Below are 15,993 nucleotides of genomic sequence, written 5' to 3' on the forward strand. Positions count from 1 at the left end.
AACCCGATTTGATTACAGCAAGCGTGTTTTGTGGATCTGAAAATGTTTATAGCCTACTGACAAAGATCTTTAAAAGCAGAATGAGTGAATGGACAACTAAAAAGCAGCTTCTACAGGTTTCAATACAAAGCACCTTAGAAACAGTTTGTGGAATGTTATTTAATTGCAGCCCTTTATCCATTTCTCTGAAAATTCTTTCTGTGAAATGATAATGAGCTAACTAAATATTTTTATTTCCATTTGTCGAAAGACACTCCTGAACAAAAATATATTTTCTATCTGCTCATTGGGACATCGCATTAAACAATGGTTCCCTCGGAGGAAGCTCAAAGCTTGTACTTCCTAGGCAATAATACAAAAGCAATCTGGTTGATGATTTCACAAACCAGTTGTTACATATACTTACTTATTACTGCATGTTTTGCATTTATGTCTTAGCATTTTGTGATGTTAGATTTCCTGCGGCTGTTTCTGGTAAATCTGTTAGGAAAAGATTGCAGAATGCGGTAATTGATGCATAACTCGGAATTATTTTCCGTACGCAAACCTCAATTTGCGCATGTATTGGAACACAGCTTTGAATCATGATCTAAGTAAGTTATGTACGTTTATAGAAGGCAGTGATGGGTTACGTCAATAGAAATTTCCTAGCTCTGTATTGTCATTATTTTGGCCTTGCTGTGCTGTAGGGTTCAAGTATGTTGTATTTTATTGTAGTTGTATATAAATAGTGCTTCATACACCAACAGAGCAGTAAAGTGCATTTGTAGAAGGATAGCACAGTACTCTGTGGAGTACCATAGATGGAACAGGGCACGTTTGTTGAGCGGCCTGTATGAGGAGTTTTTTTATGTCATGCGTAAATTTAAAGAGAAAAAGTGAGAGAGAGGTTGCTTGAACATTCATTTGCAATTCATAGACAGAAGTGTGCAAGTGTGGTCTAGCCTAAGTTTGAAGTGTTTTGGTGTGCAGCTATGGCTGAATCTTCTGAAACGGTGTCATGAACAAGCATGTAACTGTGCTTACTTCTGGTTGTAGGAGAGAAGTGTGAAGATAGGCGCAGCTGCACAAGCCAATACCTACCAAACATGGAGTGGTGTGTGTGTATGTATAGGTATATGTATATATATATGTATATGTATATATATATTCACTTAAAAAACCATAGGTTTCACACAAGTTATAGTTAGCTGTACATTTCACTCGTAAAAAACAAATGAAATTCCACGTTATAGTTAGATCAGGTAACTATAACTTGCGCCCCCGCAATGCACTGCTGATGACGTCACATATTACATCACTTATGACATGGTCAGTGACATCACTCATGACATCAATGATGACATCTGAAATGATACATTGTGCATTGCGGTCGCGCAAGTTATAGTTACCTGATCTAACTATAACGTGGAATTTCATTTGTTTTTTACGAGTGAAATGTACAGCTAACTATAACTTGTGTGAAACCTATGGTTTTTTAAGTGAATTTGCAAGGTTTTTTAAATGCTAATTCCTAACTATAACGTGTGTGAAACCTATGGTTTTTTCAGTGAATTTGTACGTTTTTTTAAATGCTAAGTTATGTATTTATTTTTACTTTTTGCGCGCACGGTGCGCTTCTCGCACCGTGCGCGCGCTGTGGGCACTCGGTGCGCTTCGCGCACCGAGCGCCCACGTTGCGCGTTTCGTACCGTGCTCGCCTCGCCATTTTTTAAAAAATATCAATTGTTTTTTTCTCCCTTGGGGGTCATAAGATTTATATATTAAATGTGATTGTTAATTCTTTTTAATTTTTAAAAATGTTTTTTACCGTACGCGTACGGTAAGCTTACCGTACGCGCACTCCGATTTTTTTAAAAAAAATATTAAATTTATTTTTCATACTTTTTGGTCCTTCGTGAACCCCCTGACGAACGCTAGGGGGTCTGCAACTCTCTTCGTTGCCCCCTTTTCATGTTATCAATCTTTGTTTTTCAGTGCGAGAGACAGAAAATGGCGGCCAATACTTTCTGATTTCGACAGATTCGAATGTTTACAGTCATGTAGCCACCAATCAGAATTGAGCTCGCGCACGGCACCGTACGCGTACGGTAAGCTTACCGTAAGCGCACGGAGCGCGCTTACAGATATATATATTGATTTAAATGCTATTTTCTCAGGACCTACTGAACAGATTTACACCAGACCTGCAAAAGGCACATCCCTGACATGAGGACTACCTCTCTGCCCAATTTCAAGTAATTCTGTTCGCCGTTCGGGCTGTAGCTCGGACTAAAGGTCCTATGGGAAAATGCATGGGGAAAACGTGTTTTGGGACCCCCCTTTTTTCTCAGCCCCCGCTTGACGAATCCCCCCGAGACTTTCAGGGTATGAGCGGAGCGTAGCGCCCCATTAGTTTTGAAAAATTCGCGAGGATTCATCAACCGGCGCCAAAGTTATTCCAAATAGAATGTTGCGGATTTCCTATGGAAACACGGTCCTAACTATAACTATCTACTGGCAACCGCCAGTAGATAATATATATATATATATATATATATATATATATATATATTTAAAGTTGGAACCACCTCCTATAGGGGCAGAAAATGAAGGGAGATGACAAACGCTACCCTTAAGAGGTGCAGTCTCCGAGATTCAGGTAGTTATGAGGCCCGAGAGTGCATCCAGTCAACCCTAAAGTAGCATCTGTGGAAGGAAAATGCTATATGAAATTTACAGTACACCAGGACCTACAGTTTCCATAATACACTTTGCTTAAGGCAACAACTACTTTGGATCAGGAAAGTGGACAGGATTGGAAGGTAGGGGAAATATTAACAATCAGTGCAATCACCTGATGTCAGAATATATTTGTTTTTCTTTCAGTTTCTCTTTAAAAAGTGTCTGATGTTATGAATGAGTTCAAAACATAAAAAAAACACAAAGCAGCATTTCTGCAATATTTGCGCGTTGTACCTCTCAAGGGTTTGGAAAGAGCTATTCAAATGACAACACAAAATAATATCACTGCTTTTTTCTATGACCTTATGACGAAATCTTGCATTCTCTGTCTCTTGTTGAAGTAAACGTGTAGTGAGGTGCAGTGTATTTGTAGATGTGCTGAAATGTGATAATTGGGCCTATCATCCCTGTTGATCTATCCCCAAGCACTTTAAGAAGCCCACCATGACACTGATTACAAGTTGCACTATAGTGGAGGGGTGTACACTTCTCACCAGAAATTACCAGTTCTCGCAACCCACCAGTACTATAAAATCCCTTAGAATGGGGAGGTTTTGTGCAGACCTGGATTTACCAGGTTGTATTCGGAATGGTATTCACTTTTCCATGGAGTTTAACACACATTTACCACATACTCTGAGGTTGTAAACATGTACAGGGGGCTCTTGTAAGCCAGGCATAGATGGCAGGAGTGAGGAGGTTGCAGGAGGGAGCGGAGAATGTTGGCTGGCAGTTGGGAGCATGTAATACTCACCACGTGCCTTGTCTGAATTTTGGGCTGGGGTTCATGGAAGGTGTCCGGGATACAGTGCAGCCTTTTCCCACATCCATTTTACATGGGTGTGTTTTGGTCAGTAAAATTCGGTTAGTTGTTCCGACACCCAGTAAACTCAAGTGCAGGAACACCAGACCGCTTGTAATTGTGCAGTATAGAATTCCACGCAAACATTCTGCTCCGCATAGTTCTTCCTAATTGTGGCTCATATCCTTTATGGTTACCTTCGAGGCGGGCTTATAAGCCTGAGAAAGATCAACAACACGAGGCAAGAGAAGCAATCAAACAAAGCCTCCTCTACCTGAAAATGGCTTTTGGATGACCTCAAGGGTTGAAGTGCGCAGGATGTATTTGGAACAACATTCCCAATCTTTGTTAAATCTACAGTAACAGTTCCCATACTTTATGTTAAAAAACAACCATTCCAGAATGGATAATTCAGACCTTCAGGTGTCTCTGGCTGAAAGGGAGACAGTGTGTCATGTTTTGCACTGGAAAGTTGCCTGAAGTTAAAGCAAACCAGCTATGTGCACTGTTTTGCATTACTTTTTGACAAGGGAGCGTTTACTTGGGTTTTCCCATGGAACTATCACTGGTTTTTGATGCAAAGCCCTATCAACTAACAATAGTAGAAGGGGTTTTTGCACAATGAAAAAAGTCTTATTGAGGCAGGCATTGCAAGGACAGACCTCACATTGCTTCACGCTAGGAGACCAGAGCTGAGAAATAATTGTTAGAATTATTCAGAAAAAAAAGACTTAAATAGTAAAAAATTAATGTGAAGAGAGCAATTCAGCTCTTGAGATTGGAGATTTCTGACCCATCCACTTTGGATTATTTTTAGTAAGCCTTTTTTCGATCCAACGATCCAACACTTGCTATTTAGGAGTGTCCTGAAGTAATTTTTTACTTAAACGTGTAGGAGAACATCTTTCTTTCTGTTAATACCATTCATGTAATGTAACATGTATTGGTAAAGTGCATGTGCTCCTGTTGGTATGTTGGCGCTGAATGGCAGATGTTTGTTACCCAACCTGGTGATAGTCATTTTATGAACCTCAGGATGGTGTAAGAGTGGAGCCCACCAGGCTTCAAACCCGTGATAAGGTATCCAAACGCATATCCCTGTAGTATATGTAATTATTTTTTTAATACAATTTTATGTAGAACAAGCATGGTCCAAATGCATTAGGGCGCTTTATAGGAAAAAGTAGATAGAAAAGAAAATGAAACAACAATAGAACAATGTAAGTTGCACACAAAAGTAATACATTAAAGATGGAGGAGAAGCAAGTTGTGGACTTTGCTAAATGACAAGGACCTAAATACAACAGATACATCAAATAGTCAGCAGGGAAGCCAGGGCAGAGTATGTACACATGAATACATTTCTGAAATGCAAAAATAAGGAGAATATGTAAAGGTCAATGTATGAAAGCAGAATTAGGACAGCAACGCAGAGTAGCAACGTGAAGGGAGATTGTTAGACCTGGCGATTTCCGGTTGGCTGAGGCTTGCGCCAAAGCCAGGCAGAAATCACCAGTCTAGTCAGGGCTGGGGAGTTACACGCCAAAGATAACCCCTGCTCACCCCCTTGGTAGCTTGGCACGAGCAGTCAGGCTTATCTCTGAGGCGATGTGTAAAGCGTTTGCGCGCGCACCCAGCAACAACACCCAAGGCCCACCACAAAGGAAACTCCACACAAGGTATTCTATAAAAATAACCTTTGTATTATACCCAACACATTAGATAAAGCCACACACTTTACAATGTGCCAACAGGCACGGGCAGAATTTACAAGGGATTATGTACAAGACAGGGCCACCTTGACCACTGTCAGGAAATAGCACTTTTGGATAGTTAGCACATAAATATATAAAATCACTGTAGCACCAAAAATAATAGGTATAGCACACAACCAGTACTTACTGGTATCGGGGAAGTACCACCTACGTAACCCTAACTACTTTGGGAGACTGTCACGCAGGGGACTAGAACCTCGCTAGCACCACCTGTACTAGGAGAAAGCAACAACCACCGACGTATCACAATACCTGTAGGGGTAATAGAACGTTACACATGATGCATCACATTCAGAGGTGTATGGAAGGAAAAACACATGATGCCTAAAAACATTCAGAGGTGTATAAGCAATGGCACATGACGCATCAACACACATTCAGAGGTGCAAGTAGGAACACAATTGCGCAAAACTCCTATGCCACCACCTGTGGCAGTCCCTGGGCCAACTGGCCTGGAAGGGGCTAGGACGCCCTGCGTTCAACAAAGTTAAGCTGCGCCAGCTGCGCAGACTAGACCAAGAATGGTCCCCCACCTAAACGTGGCAGCTGCCCACTAAGTGCTGGGCAGCTGGAAAACGAACTTCAGGCACTCTGCGTGCCTCTGGAGCCCCTCTGGGCTCTGGTCATTAAAAATGTGCCCTCTGGAGCCTTCGTGGCTCAGCACAACGTTGGAGCCTCACTGGGCTCGAGGAACAATCGTGCTCCCCTTTGTCTGGAGCCTCGTGGGCCCAAGACAGTCGGAAATGCCTCCAAGAGCCTCGCAGGCTCTAAACAAGAAATGCCCCCGTCGTTGGAGCCTCACGGGGCTCGGAAAGAATGGTGCCCTTCACGCTGGAGCAGCCCACTGCCTTCTGGGGCCGCTCCGGTGGCCACTACTCGGCCAGGCAACGTTGGAGCCTTCACGGGGCTCTGACACGGCCCCCGCACCCCCAGCGCATGCGCGGAGTCCCCCAGCCCTGCTACACACTCACCGGGCTGATCGGGGACTCCCGCGTTGTCTCTCCTCCCGGCGGACGCCGAGGCTTCCTTGCAACGCGGAGGGGCAGGCACCGACAATGTGCCTCGCGCCCCCTCCGCACCAGGTCCGGCCGCACTTCTCCTCGCTCGGGTCCAGCGCGGGGTAGGCTCCCGCCTGGATCTTCACTGCACAGGAGCGCGGGGTAGGCTCCCGTCCGCTTCCTGCTTCCGTCTCGGGACCCGCCCCCAGGCCTGCCTGACTTCCGGCTGAAGCCCGGCCGCGGCGGTGAATTCCTTGGCAAATGAGAGGGGTAGGCTCCCTCGCCAGCGAGCACAACGGCGGGGTGGGCACCCGCCGAACTTGGCAGACACCGTCCGGATCGCGGAGTGGGCACCCGCTATCGGATCCCAAGCGCTCACAGCGCTATAAAGTAAACCAGCGCTCCCAGCGCTATAAACAAAGGAAGGTCCAGCAAAACCGCGCGCCCAGCGCTAGGAAGTCCAAAAAGCGCTCCCAGGCGCTGCAAGCAGGGTTCAGCAACAAAGAGGTCCTTCAGAGAGGAGGGGGCAAAGGCTGGGCCCAGAGCCAGCTCACAGGGCCCTCCAGCAGGGAGGCAGTCCCCAGTGGCGGTCTCTCCTGGCGCCCAGCAGCAGCAGGCCCCCCCCTCAAGTGGATCCTGCAAGAGAACACCCCATGTAAGGGGACACAGCCCCTTTTTATACTATACAAGTCTTTGTCTAAGGTGCAGGGAAGGGGCGAACCAGTTCCAACAGGTTCCTGAGCACTTTGTTTTGCTCAGCCCCTCTCCCTATTCACTGGCAGGGCTAGGGTCATTAGACGCACCACAGGGGCCGGCGCCAGCATTGTGTGGGGGAATCCCTGTCCTATTCAGGACCCAGGTACACTCCTCCCCAGCCATCTACATGCTAATTCCCCATTCACCACTGGGTGACTCCTCCTGACTCTGGGGAATTCCCTAGTCCGTCACCTGACCTCACCAGCCAATCACCAGACAAGCCACACATTTCAGACTGCACACTGAAGTGCCCACTTCTAGAAGTGGCACTTCCACACCAGGTACACGCACGCTGCACACATTAACGCGCAGCATTCACTCCCACGAGTCCGCACATACCAAACACGGGCCTGCACACCCCACGCATCAGGAACTACCGGGACACATACATTCCCCCATGCATTCCTATGGGAGGGCAGGCCAACCTCACAACACGCACGCACTTTACCCTGGGACACAGCGGTAAAGTGCGCAGAAGTCACTAAAATCACTAAACCAAGTCACCATTTTAAGCAAAAAGTTTCGGGGTGAACCGGCCAGAAGGGCCAAGTCCAACAGAGATTGGAGAGATATATACATGGGGTAGTAAGGGAGGCAAAGGCTGAATGACAACATGAGGAGTGAGTAAGAAGTGGAGAGAGCAGGAGCAAAGTATCAGAATGATAAATGTAACAGAATCCTCAAATACTTCTGAAAATATTTTCTGTATGGATTAAACTTGTGTATTGGAAGCACTTTTTAGTATCCTAAATGATCTGGTAAAACCCTGCCCAGTTATAGCTTTCTTGGATAGATTCAACATTTGTTTGCATTGTGACAGAGTTTTAGACATGAACTGACGAAGAAAGGTGATTAAAGTGAGACACAATGAGCGGATTGGTAAGAGGTGATGTGTGATAAGTTTTTGCCTATGCTTTATACAAACAACTGCCGGTTCAGAATTTAGCTTTCATACTGATGATAGGATTAAAAACAACGGACCATTTTTCATCTGCCTTGGCTCCCTGCAGTGGTTGCCTCTGAAAAGAAAAGTTTTTTTTAAATCACTTAGTCTGATACATAAATCTCTGGGTGATACAGGACAAACCCCAGTATCAGTTGATATGATCCTAACCAAAGTCTACAGATTTATTCTGATGTTCCACGATTGGTGGGACAATTTTCTCCGGGATGCCTCCAAGTGGAACTCGCTTCCCATATACGTTAGGTCAAAATCGCACCTTTTGAACTTCAGGTTTATAGTTCTGTTAGCATGGGTTTCTTCGGAGCACCAACATACCCTTGTAGTGAACGTTGCACTTTACAAAACGGCATAAATCCATAAATAAATGTTTCACGTGTTGGCTGTTATTGTGTCAACAGTGATGATAGGTTATTTTGTAGTATTATACCTGGTAAAGCCCACAGCTTTGGGTCAAGATTTTGTTGTGCTACAGAAACAATGGTTTCTGGACCATAATTGTAACAATCGGCCCATCTGACAATTGACTTATTTGTGGTATAGAGGATAGTGAATAAATGTTTAGAAAATGTAATGAATTAATCGTTCTTGTCATCCTCTATCATTTACACACTTAGGCTGCAAATTGCTTCATTTTGTGCTAAAAATATTTACCTAAAGGTTAATAGAGGATTTTTGCAAAACGTAAATACTTTAAAAAAAGTTTGATCACCACTGATTATATTATTTTGACGCTGCTGTATATCATACTTTCTAATTCGTTACCAATCTTTACTCAGCTCAAGTCTGGCCTGTGGTTTAGCAGGAGCCATTGCATCAAATCCTGTTGATGTTGTGAGAACACGCTTGATGAACCAGCGAGTCTTACTTAACTCTTCAAGTCCTTGCTACAAAGGTACTCTGGATTGCTTTCTGCAGGTAAATGTTTATCCATTCATAAGTATATTAAAGGAAATGAGATTCTGGTTACAAAATAGCATTTGATATTAAATACCAAGGAAACCCATCCAAATGGGTTTACCAGGCGAATCTGTGTGTAGCTGCAACTCTTACTTCAATCAATTCATTCTGATTACCTAACACAGTGGAACGTGGGCATGAGTTTAACAATCCCTAGACAAATCAATACCCCATTTATTTTATTTAACACAGTAAAATTATTACAGTAACAGTCTTAACAAAGGCACAATTCACAAACGGATACCTCTTCTGATTTATACATCATCTGGAGTCCATCCTGCAGCTTTACAGGAACTAACACTATTACAAACACTCCCTTCTCCATGCTTCTCTGCATGCACCCCTGTCCAGTTTCTACATATTCAAAACCCCTTTGGTTGTCAACATAACAATATATCCAAAGTGTAACATAAAAACACTTCAGACAGATGTGTGATCTGTTGTAGAGCATTTTCTTACAAATCTTTCATAAATGGATTGCGACTGTTCACAAAAACACTCTTTCTAGTGAATGGTAAAATGACACAATTTTGCCCAATTCTATCTCAAAGTGGGATAATTGCTACAGAAACGTAAACATCATTAGCTTAATCTAATATGTGCAGAGAAAATGTATGAGAGCACATCTGTGTAGAATTAACATGTGTATAGTTACCATATGCTGAACAAGGTGGCCCTCTGCCCATTTGGTATCACAGTGCCATACCACTGTTTCCCTGAAAGAACATGAAACGGTCAGACAAAATTCTGGTACTGCTTTCTTTAATTTAATCCTAAGCAAACCATTCATCACTTTCAAAATCAACAGTCTTTACAATACCCTTTGTAAGCAAATCAAGACACACCATAAGCAGAACATTGGAATTGCCCTGGCCCTTACCCTTTCATTTCATACTAATCTGTTTAGAGTCCCACTCTTCCTTTGGCATAGACCCATGCTCCCCAGCTCTGTCTTACCTTGTTAAGAAAAAAACAATGTGTGGCACATCATTCTTTGTTCATGCGGCCAAACCATGGGGGGCGTGGCCAACTGCTGAGCTTGGCGGACGTGAGCTGAAAGAGCTTCGTCCCCAGCCCTGACACTCAGCTAGATATCCTGTGTCCCGCTGGACCCACGAGGGTGGGTCACCCATCCTGAAGCGGCGGACCTTCCCTGGACCCGGCGCTTGTCATCTGGGCGCCTGATTTTGGTGGGATCGGCCTCATCTTGAGCCGACTCCGGACGGCCGGAGTCACGCCGAGGAGAGGGGCGGAGTTGAATGCGCTGAGCAGCGGCCCGGATGAAAACCGAGATTCCCGCTGTATTAACAGCGCTACGGGGCAAAACTGGCATGGACATCGGGGTTGGTGCCCCTGATTGGCATCGGTTTATGATGCGGCTGTAACAGGCTTTGCTGGGGACTACTGCATCACACCATCGGCCGCCGAGCGGAAAATGGCGGCCGCGGCGGATCGAACCTCAGACCAGCGCGGCTAAGGCCCTGGTAAGAGGAACCCGAGCATGAGTGGGCACGCTTGCAGACGACCAGAGTGCAGCGGGGAGCGGGGACCGGGGACCGTCGTTGCGTCCCCCCCCCCCCTCTCTCGATTGCACCGAGTGTTGACAACTGCAGGGGTGAAGATAGGCAATGAGGAGTGGCTCAAGAGACTATGTGGGGGAGTCACAGGACTGGAACTAGATATAGCCGCTCCCTGGGGCATGTTGGGGGCTAAAATCCACGGCTCACATCCATAATAGCATTAGACGCACACTGCCTGTACCGTGATAAATGCGCAATGTCTATGAAGTGCTGATCATCGCACTGAGTTAGAACCTGCTGCTGAATATTTTTGTGCCACAGCTCCCGGATACACAAGTGCTGCTACTGATGCTGCTGTCCGCCTGCTGACTCCCTAGACTACAGAAAAGCGCCCGGCTTGGTTTGAGGGTGCAGCCGGGCTTATCACTGCCAAGACTGTTCCAATATTTATGGGTGACATGGCAAATGGTGGCTGAGACGGTGCCCATGGGGAATGTGTAGCCACTGAGTGCAGGGTTCTGAAGACCTTTGGCATAAGGTACCGGGGCCTATGGAAGTGATTTGAGTGCACCAGTGACCTGCGCTGAGCTGTGAGTCTGAGCTGCGTGGTGTGGCGCCCCAGTGGCCCCCCAAGTGCCCACCCTGGAGCAACGACGGATGGGCGGACGCCGCGGCGTGATGTGGCGCAATCTAAATAAACAAGCGGATGCCGCCGTGGACGGTGAAACGCAACACACATTTGGCAGTGAACCCTCCAGTGCTTCAGACAGTGATGTGATACCCCCTACTGGTGTGGATCCCCATGATGCTAAATTGGATCTGATATTGAAAGAAATACGGGACTCACGAATGGCGCTGGAGTCGCGCATGGGAGCGATGTCTACTTACCTCTCAACCTCCTACAAGCGGATCACAAAAAGCTTGCGGAGAAGGTCAAATCAAATAAACTAGCATTGGATGATCTCATTCCCCAGCAGACCCAGCACTCCACTCAACACAAACAATTTCAACGTCAATTGAAAGGATTACAGGACAGGGTGGATGATGCGGAAGGGAGGTCCCGCCGCAATAACATTCACATCCTCGGAATGCCGGAGCGCAGCGAGGGATCCAACCCTACACAGTTTGTGGAGGCCTGGATGAGAGACCATGTGGCGACAGAGGGCCTGACATCCTTTTACAGCGTGGAGAGGGCACACCGGGTGCCTTCCAGACCTCCTCAACCGGGTGCACCAACTCGCCCGCTGATAGCGCGCATCCTACACTACAAAGATCGCGACACTATCCTGCGTGCTTCCAGAGAGAACGCCCCGGTGCGTTTTGAGAACAAGACCATCTCTCTCTATCCGGAATTTACACCGGCGGTTCAGAAAGCTAGAGCTACTTTTTGGGGAGTCAAGAAAAACCTACGTGAACCCCACCTGAAATATGCGCTGTTATTCCCTTCTAGGCTGAAGGTCGTCCACAAAAATCGTATTTTTTTCGACAATCCAGAGGAGGCGGCGGACTGGCTCGAAATAACTTTCACACCAGAGACTTCCCAGACTTCGCTCCCGTCGGGACAACTACATCGTGCCTCCCCGATGCGGTCGACTGGACTGCCCCGTTCGGGAAACGGCATTAATAAGATCACAGTGGACACTGAACCAACGTCGGAACAGATCACGACTAGTCTGCAAGATGCACTCCTTACAGCGGCAGCTCTGGCTGCTCATGATGCCCGGGCTGCTGCGACCTCTGAGCACTCAACGGACGGTGACACAGTGCGTTCTGACTCTGAAAATAGCATAACACTGTTCCCCTCGATTACGCCTCAAGTTGCCAGGGACTTCTAGGGCTGTGCTCCAAGACGACTGGGAATGGTAAAGTATACAATTACTTTGCAATATGTACTACAGAAGGTGGCTACTTTGTGGGTTCAGAGAGTAACTAAGCTTTATAGGGAAGTGTGCTAATGTAACAAAGATATATCTGCATGAGTAATATGTTGTGCTTACGAACTATCGCAGTTTTGGCCTTTACCCCCCAGGCGATTGCGATGATGCCTTTATTGTTTTTATTCCATGTTGGATTCTTGTTTAAAGTTTGACCCTCTGCTGTTACATGGGGGAACCTAGTATTGGGGATTTTTTATGTCAATGCATGCTCAGCTTATGGACAGTCTGTTTGCAGGATTTTGGCTCCCACTGAACACATGGCAGTTACACTCATTATGTCCTGATGGCATTACATAATACATACACCTACTGCACGTGGAACGTGAGGGGCTTGGGTTCCGTACATAAAAGACACTGGGTCCTGGCGCAACTTAACAGGAGGAGGGCCACTATAGCCTATTTGCAGGAAACTCACCTTAACTCGGACGAGGCACCTAAACTGCAGAGAAAATGGAGGGGACAACTGTTTGCTACTACATACTCCGCTTTCTCTAGGGGGGCGGCGGTGTGGATACAGAATACCGTCCCTTTTAAACTCCTAGAGCAGAGAATAGACGCCAACGGAAGATATGTGTTACTCCATGGTTTGTTGGATGGGGCTCATGTGGTTCTGGGCTGTGTATACGCACCCAACATTGATCAGGATAAATACTTAACTACACTGGGCACAGCCTTGACGGACTGGACTGACTATCCTTGGGTAATAGGGGGCGACTTCAATGCTGTGATGGATATAGTCCTAGAGAGATCACACCCCCCATTACATGCCACTGAAAGTAGGAAACAGGCAGAGGCGCTTGCGAGATGGGCAGAGGGGTGGGAACTCCATGATGCATGGCGGGCAAAACACCCTGGGCTTAAGGAGTACTCCTTTTACTCACCACCACACAAATTGCACACTCGAATAGATCGGTTCCTCTGCTCCGGTGCCCTGTTGGGGTCCATAACTTCGGTGCTCCACATGGGTAAAACCCTTTCTGATGGATACATCTGCCAGTGGATTCTTCACCTTGTGAATATCCCCTGCGCCAGCAACATTCGGAAACTTTTGTAGCAGTCCACGCCGATGAGGTCGAAGACGACGTCAAAGAGACACTGCTCCGCACGTGTCTCCGCTGACGTCACCGGGTCCTAAAGAAGGCCTCGTCGGCGTGATGACGTCAGTTCCCTTTTTTCCGCGCCGTCGACGCCAACGGATTTCGGGAATCTCTATCTGTAGCTTCACTGTTACTTTGTGTTTCTACTGGATTTCTCTGGTCCTCTTTCGAAAAAATGTCGACAAAGAAATCGGGCTTTAAGCCATGTCGTGAATGTGGAAAACATATGTCGATCACGGATCCACATGATGACTGTGTATGGTGTTTATCATCTGACCATGATGTGGATGGATGCTCTTGCTGTCGCAAGATGAGCTCCAAGGCGCTCAAGGAAAGGGAGGCGAAACTCTTCATCGCAAGGATGAAAAAGGAGAAGAGAGGAAGGAGGAAGTAGAGGTCGAGGTCACGATCGAGGTCAGCGTCGAAGTCGACTTCGGGGCATGCTTCGAGATCCAAGAAGCACAAAAAGAAGAGGAGACATTCTTCTCGACGTCACTCTGACAAGAGTTCGGCTCCGAAGTCGAAGTCGCCTACTCGACGCCGTAAGGACTCTGTGTCTCCTTCACCCGTTCCGGATTCGCCTGCTGGTCCTTCTTCTCCAGTGATTTCACTGGTTCATTCTCCGGCTCCGGCTACATCTCCGACGCCGGTTCCTTCCCCGGCTCCGGCTTTGTCTCCGTCCCCGTCCCCGGCTCCGGTTGAGGAGGTTCAAGCACCGGGTGAGCCTTTGATACCACAAATTCCATCGTTGGCGCCGGTTGGCCCGAGTCTGGTGATGCTAGATCAGTACCCTGCGTTCCCTGGGCCGGGTCAGGACCCCACGCATTATTTAAATGCTATGTGCTATGTACGGGGTGTTTTCGAGAGCCATGTACTCCACTGGTGCACCGATGGGTCCGATGGGTCCCATGGCCTTCAGTTTGGGGGCACCTCAAGCCTATTCACAGGCCCCCTTCATGCCATTTTTTCCAGCGACGCCGTCTTGGCATCTACCGGCACCGAGGACATCGACGCCGCTCCCTTCTTCACCGGCTCCGGCTGGATCCACGTTCAACGCCGTTTCCGGTGCCGTCGGATTTGAACACGGCGCCGCCGACGCCGCTTGTACGAATCCGGTCCAGGAGGGAAGCTCAAAGGGGGCTTGATGAGCGAAGGTAACTTCTGGAAGAAGCAGAAGAAGGAGAGCTTGCGGAGTCTGATGAAGTTTTTGATGAACTTAAAGAGGCTAGTGGATTGGATTTGTCTCCTGAGTGGGAAATTACTCCACCTTCCGATGAACCGTCGAAGGATGTGGCTCCATATCATGCAGTCATTAGGAAGGCAGCTGAACTGTTAGATCTTCAGTTGCCTACTACCGAATTTAAATCAAATATTCTAACGGAGGTACTGCATTCTCCTACTACAGTTTCAGAGCCATTATTGCCTTTTAATGAGGCCATTATAGATCCTGTGATGGAGGTGTTGCTAGGAGTTATAGGGCAGCTCCAGGGGACCCTGAGTTCTTAACATCACATCCATCGCCTGAGAGCCTGGTGGTTCAGGCTGCTTGTTTAGGAAAATCTAAGGGTGCTTTTCCTCAGGTTCCAAGTGACAGAGAGGCTAAAAAGCTAGATCAGTCGGCCATAAAGGTCTTTTCATCGGCCAGCATGGCCCTTAAATCAACAAATGCCACTTGCCTTTTGGGACGCTATATTCATGCGCTCATGGACACTGCAAAGAAACTGGCACCAAAACTATCTGAGGAGGATAGGGTTGGCTTTAATGAGGTCTTGACGGATGCCCAGGCAGCAGCACGTCAGGTGATACAAAGTGGACTGGACACGGCGGATTCAGTGGCAAGAGTCATGGGGTCTTCTGTCGCCACTAGGAGGGGTGCGTGGCTGAAGTCTTCTGAGTTTTCCCCGGATGTACAGTCAACACTGTTGGACTTGCCATTTGATGGCTCTGGATTGTTTGGCAAAAAGGCAGATGCTGCTCTTGAACGTTTTAAGGAAAGCAAGGCTACGGCTAAGTCTTTGGGCCTTCAATCCCAGTCAAGGGGATCGTTTAAAAGATACAGGGATTTAGGAAGGGCAACCTTTCGTTCCTACAGGCAGACCCAACAGCAACAGCAGCAACAGCAGCAAGGCTCTCTGTATAAGGGATACAGAGGCAGAATCAGGGGTCGCACACGTGGCCGTCAGCTCTCCTCCTCTTCCTCTTCCTCAGTCCCTCCCACCACCTCAAAGCAGCCCTAGATCCGCCTGTCTGGATCATGCTTGTCCTGTGGGGGGCCGGCTTACCCATTTTCTACAAGATTGGGAATCTGTTACTACAGATCTTTGGGTTCTAGATCTTGTAGAAAATGGGTACGCCCTTCCCTTTCGGTAATTCCCTCCAAATTACCCTCCTTGTCAAGGGGCTTGCTCAGAGAACCATCGTCTTCTCCTGCAGGAGGAAGTCCTGAAGTTACTACTGAAAGGT

General features: G+C 47.1%; 1 protein-coding gene across 2 annotated transcripts in view; it reads left to right on the forward strand.

Annotated features, from left to right (window-relative positions):
* The window catches only part of SLC25A30 (solute carrier family 25 member 30), a 224,294-nt gene that overhangs the window by 119,969 nt on the left and 88,332 nt on the right, over window positions 1-15,993 (forward strand). For both annotated transcript variants that reach the window (XM_085621828.1, XM_085621829.1), the window contains exon 8: window positions 8,796-8,934. In XM_085621828.1, the coding sequence (XP_085477954.1) occupies window positions 8,796-8,934 (139 nt within the window). The remainder of the gene's footprint in view (window positions 1-8,795; window positions 8,935-15,993) is intronic.

Source organism: Triturus cristatus, chromosome 8 (genome assembly GCF_964204655.1).
Source record: "Triturus cristatus chromosome 8, aTriCri1.1, whole genome shotgun sequence".
Taxonomy (NCBI): domain Eukaryota; kingdom Metazoa; phylum Chordata; class Amphibia; order Caudata; family Salamandridae; genus Triturus; species Triturus cristatus.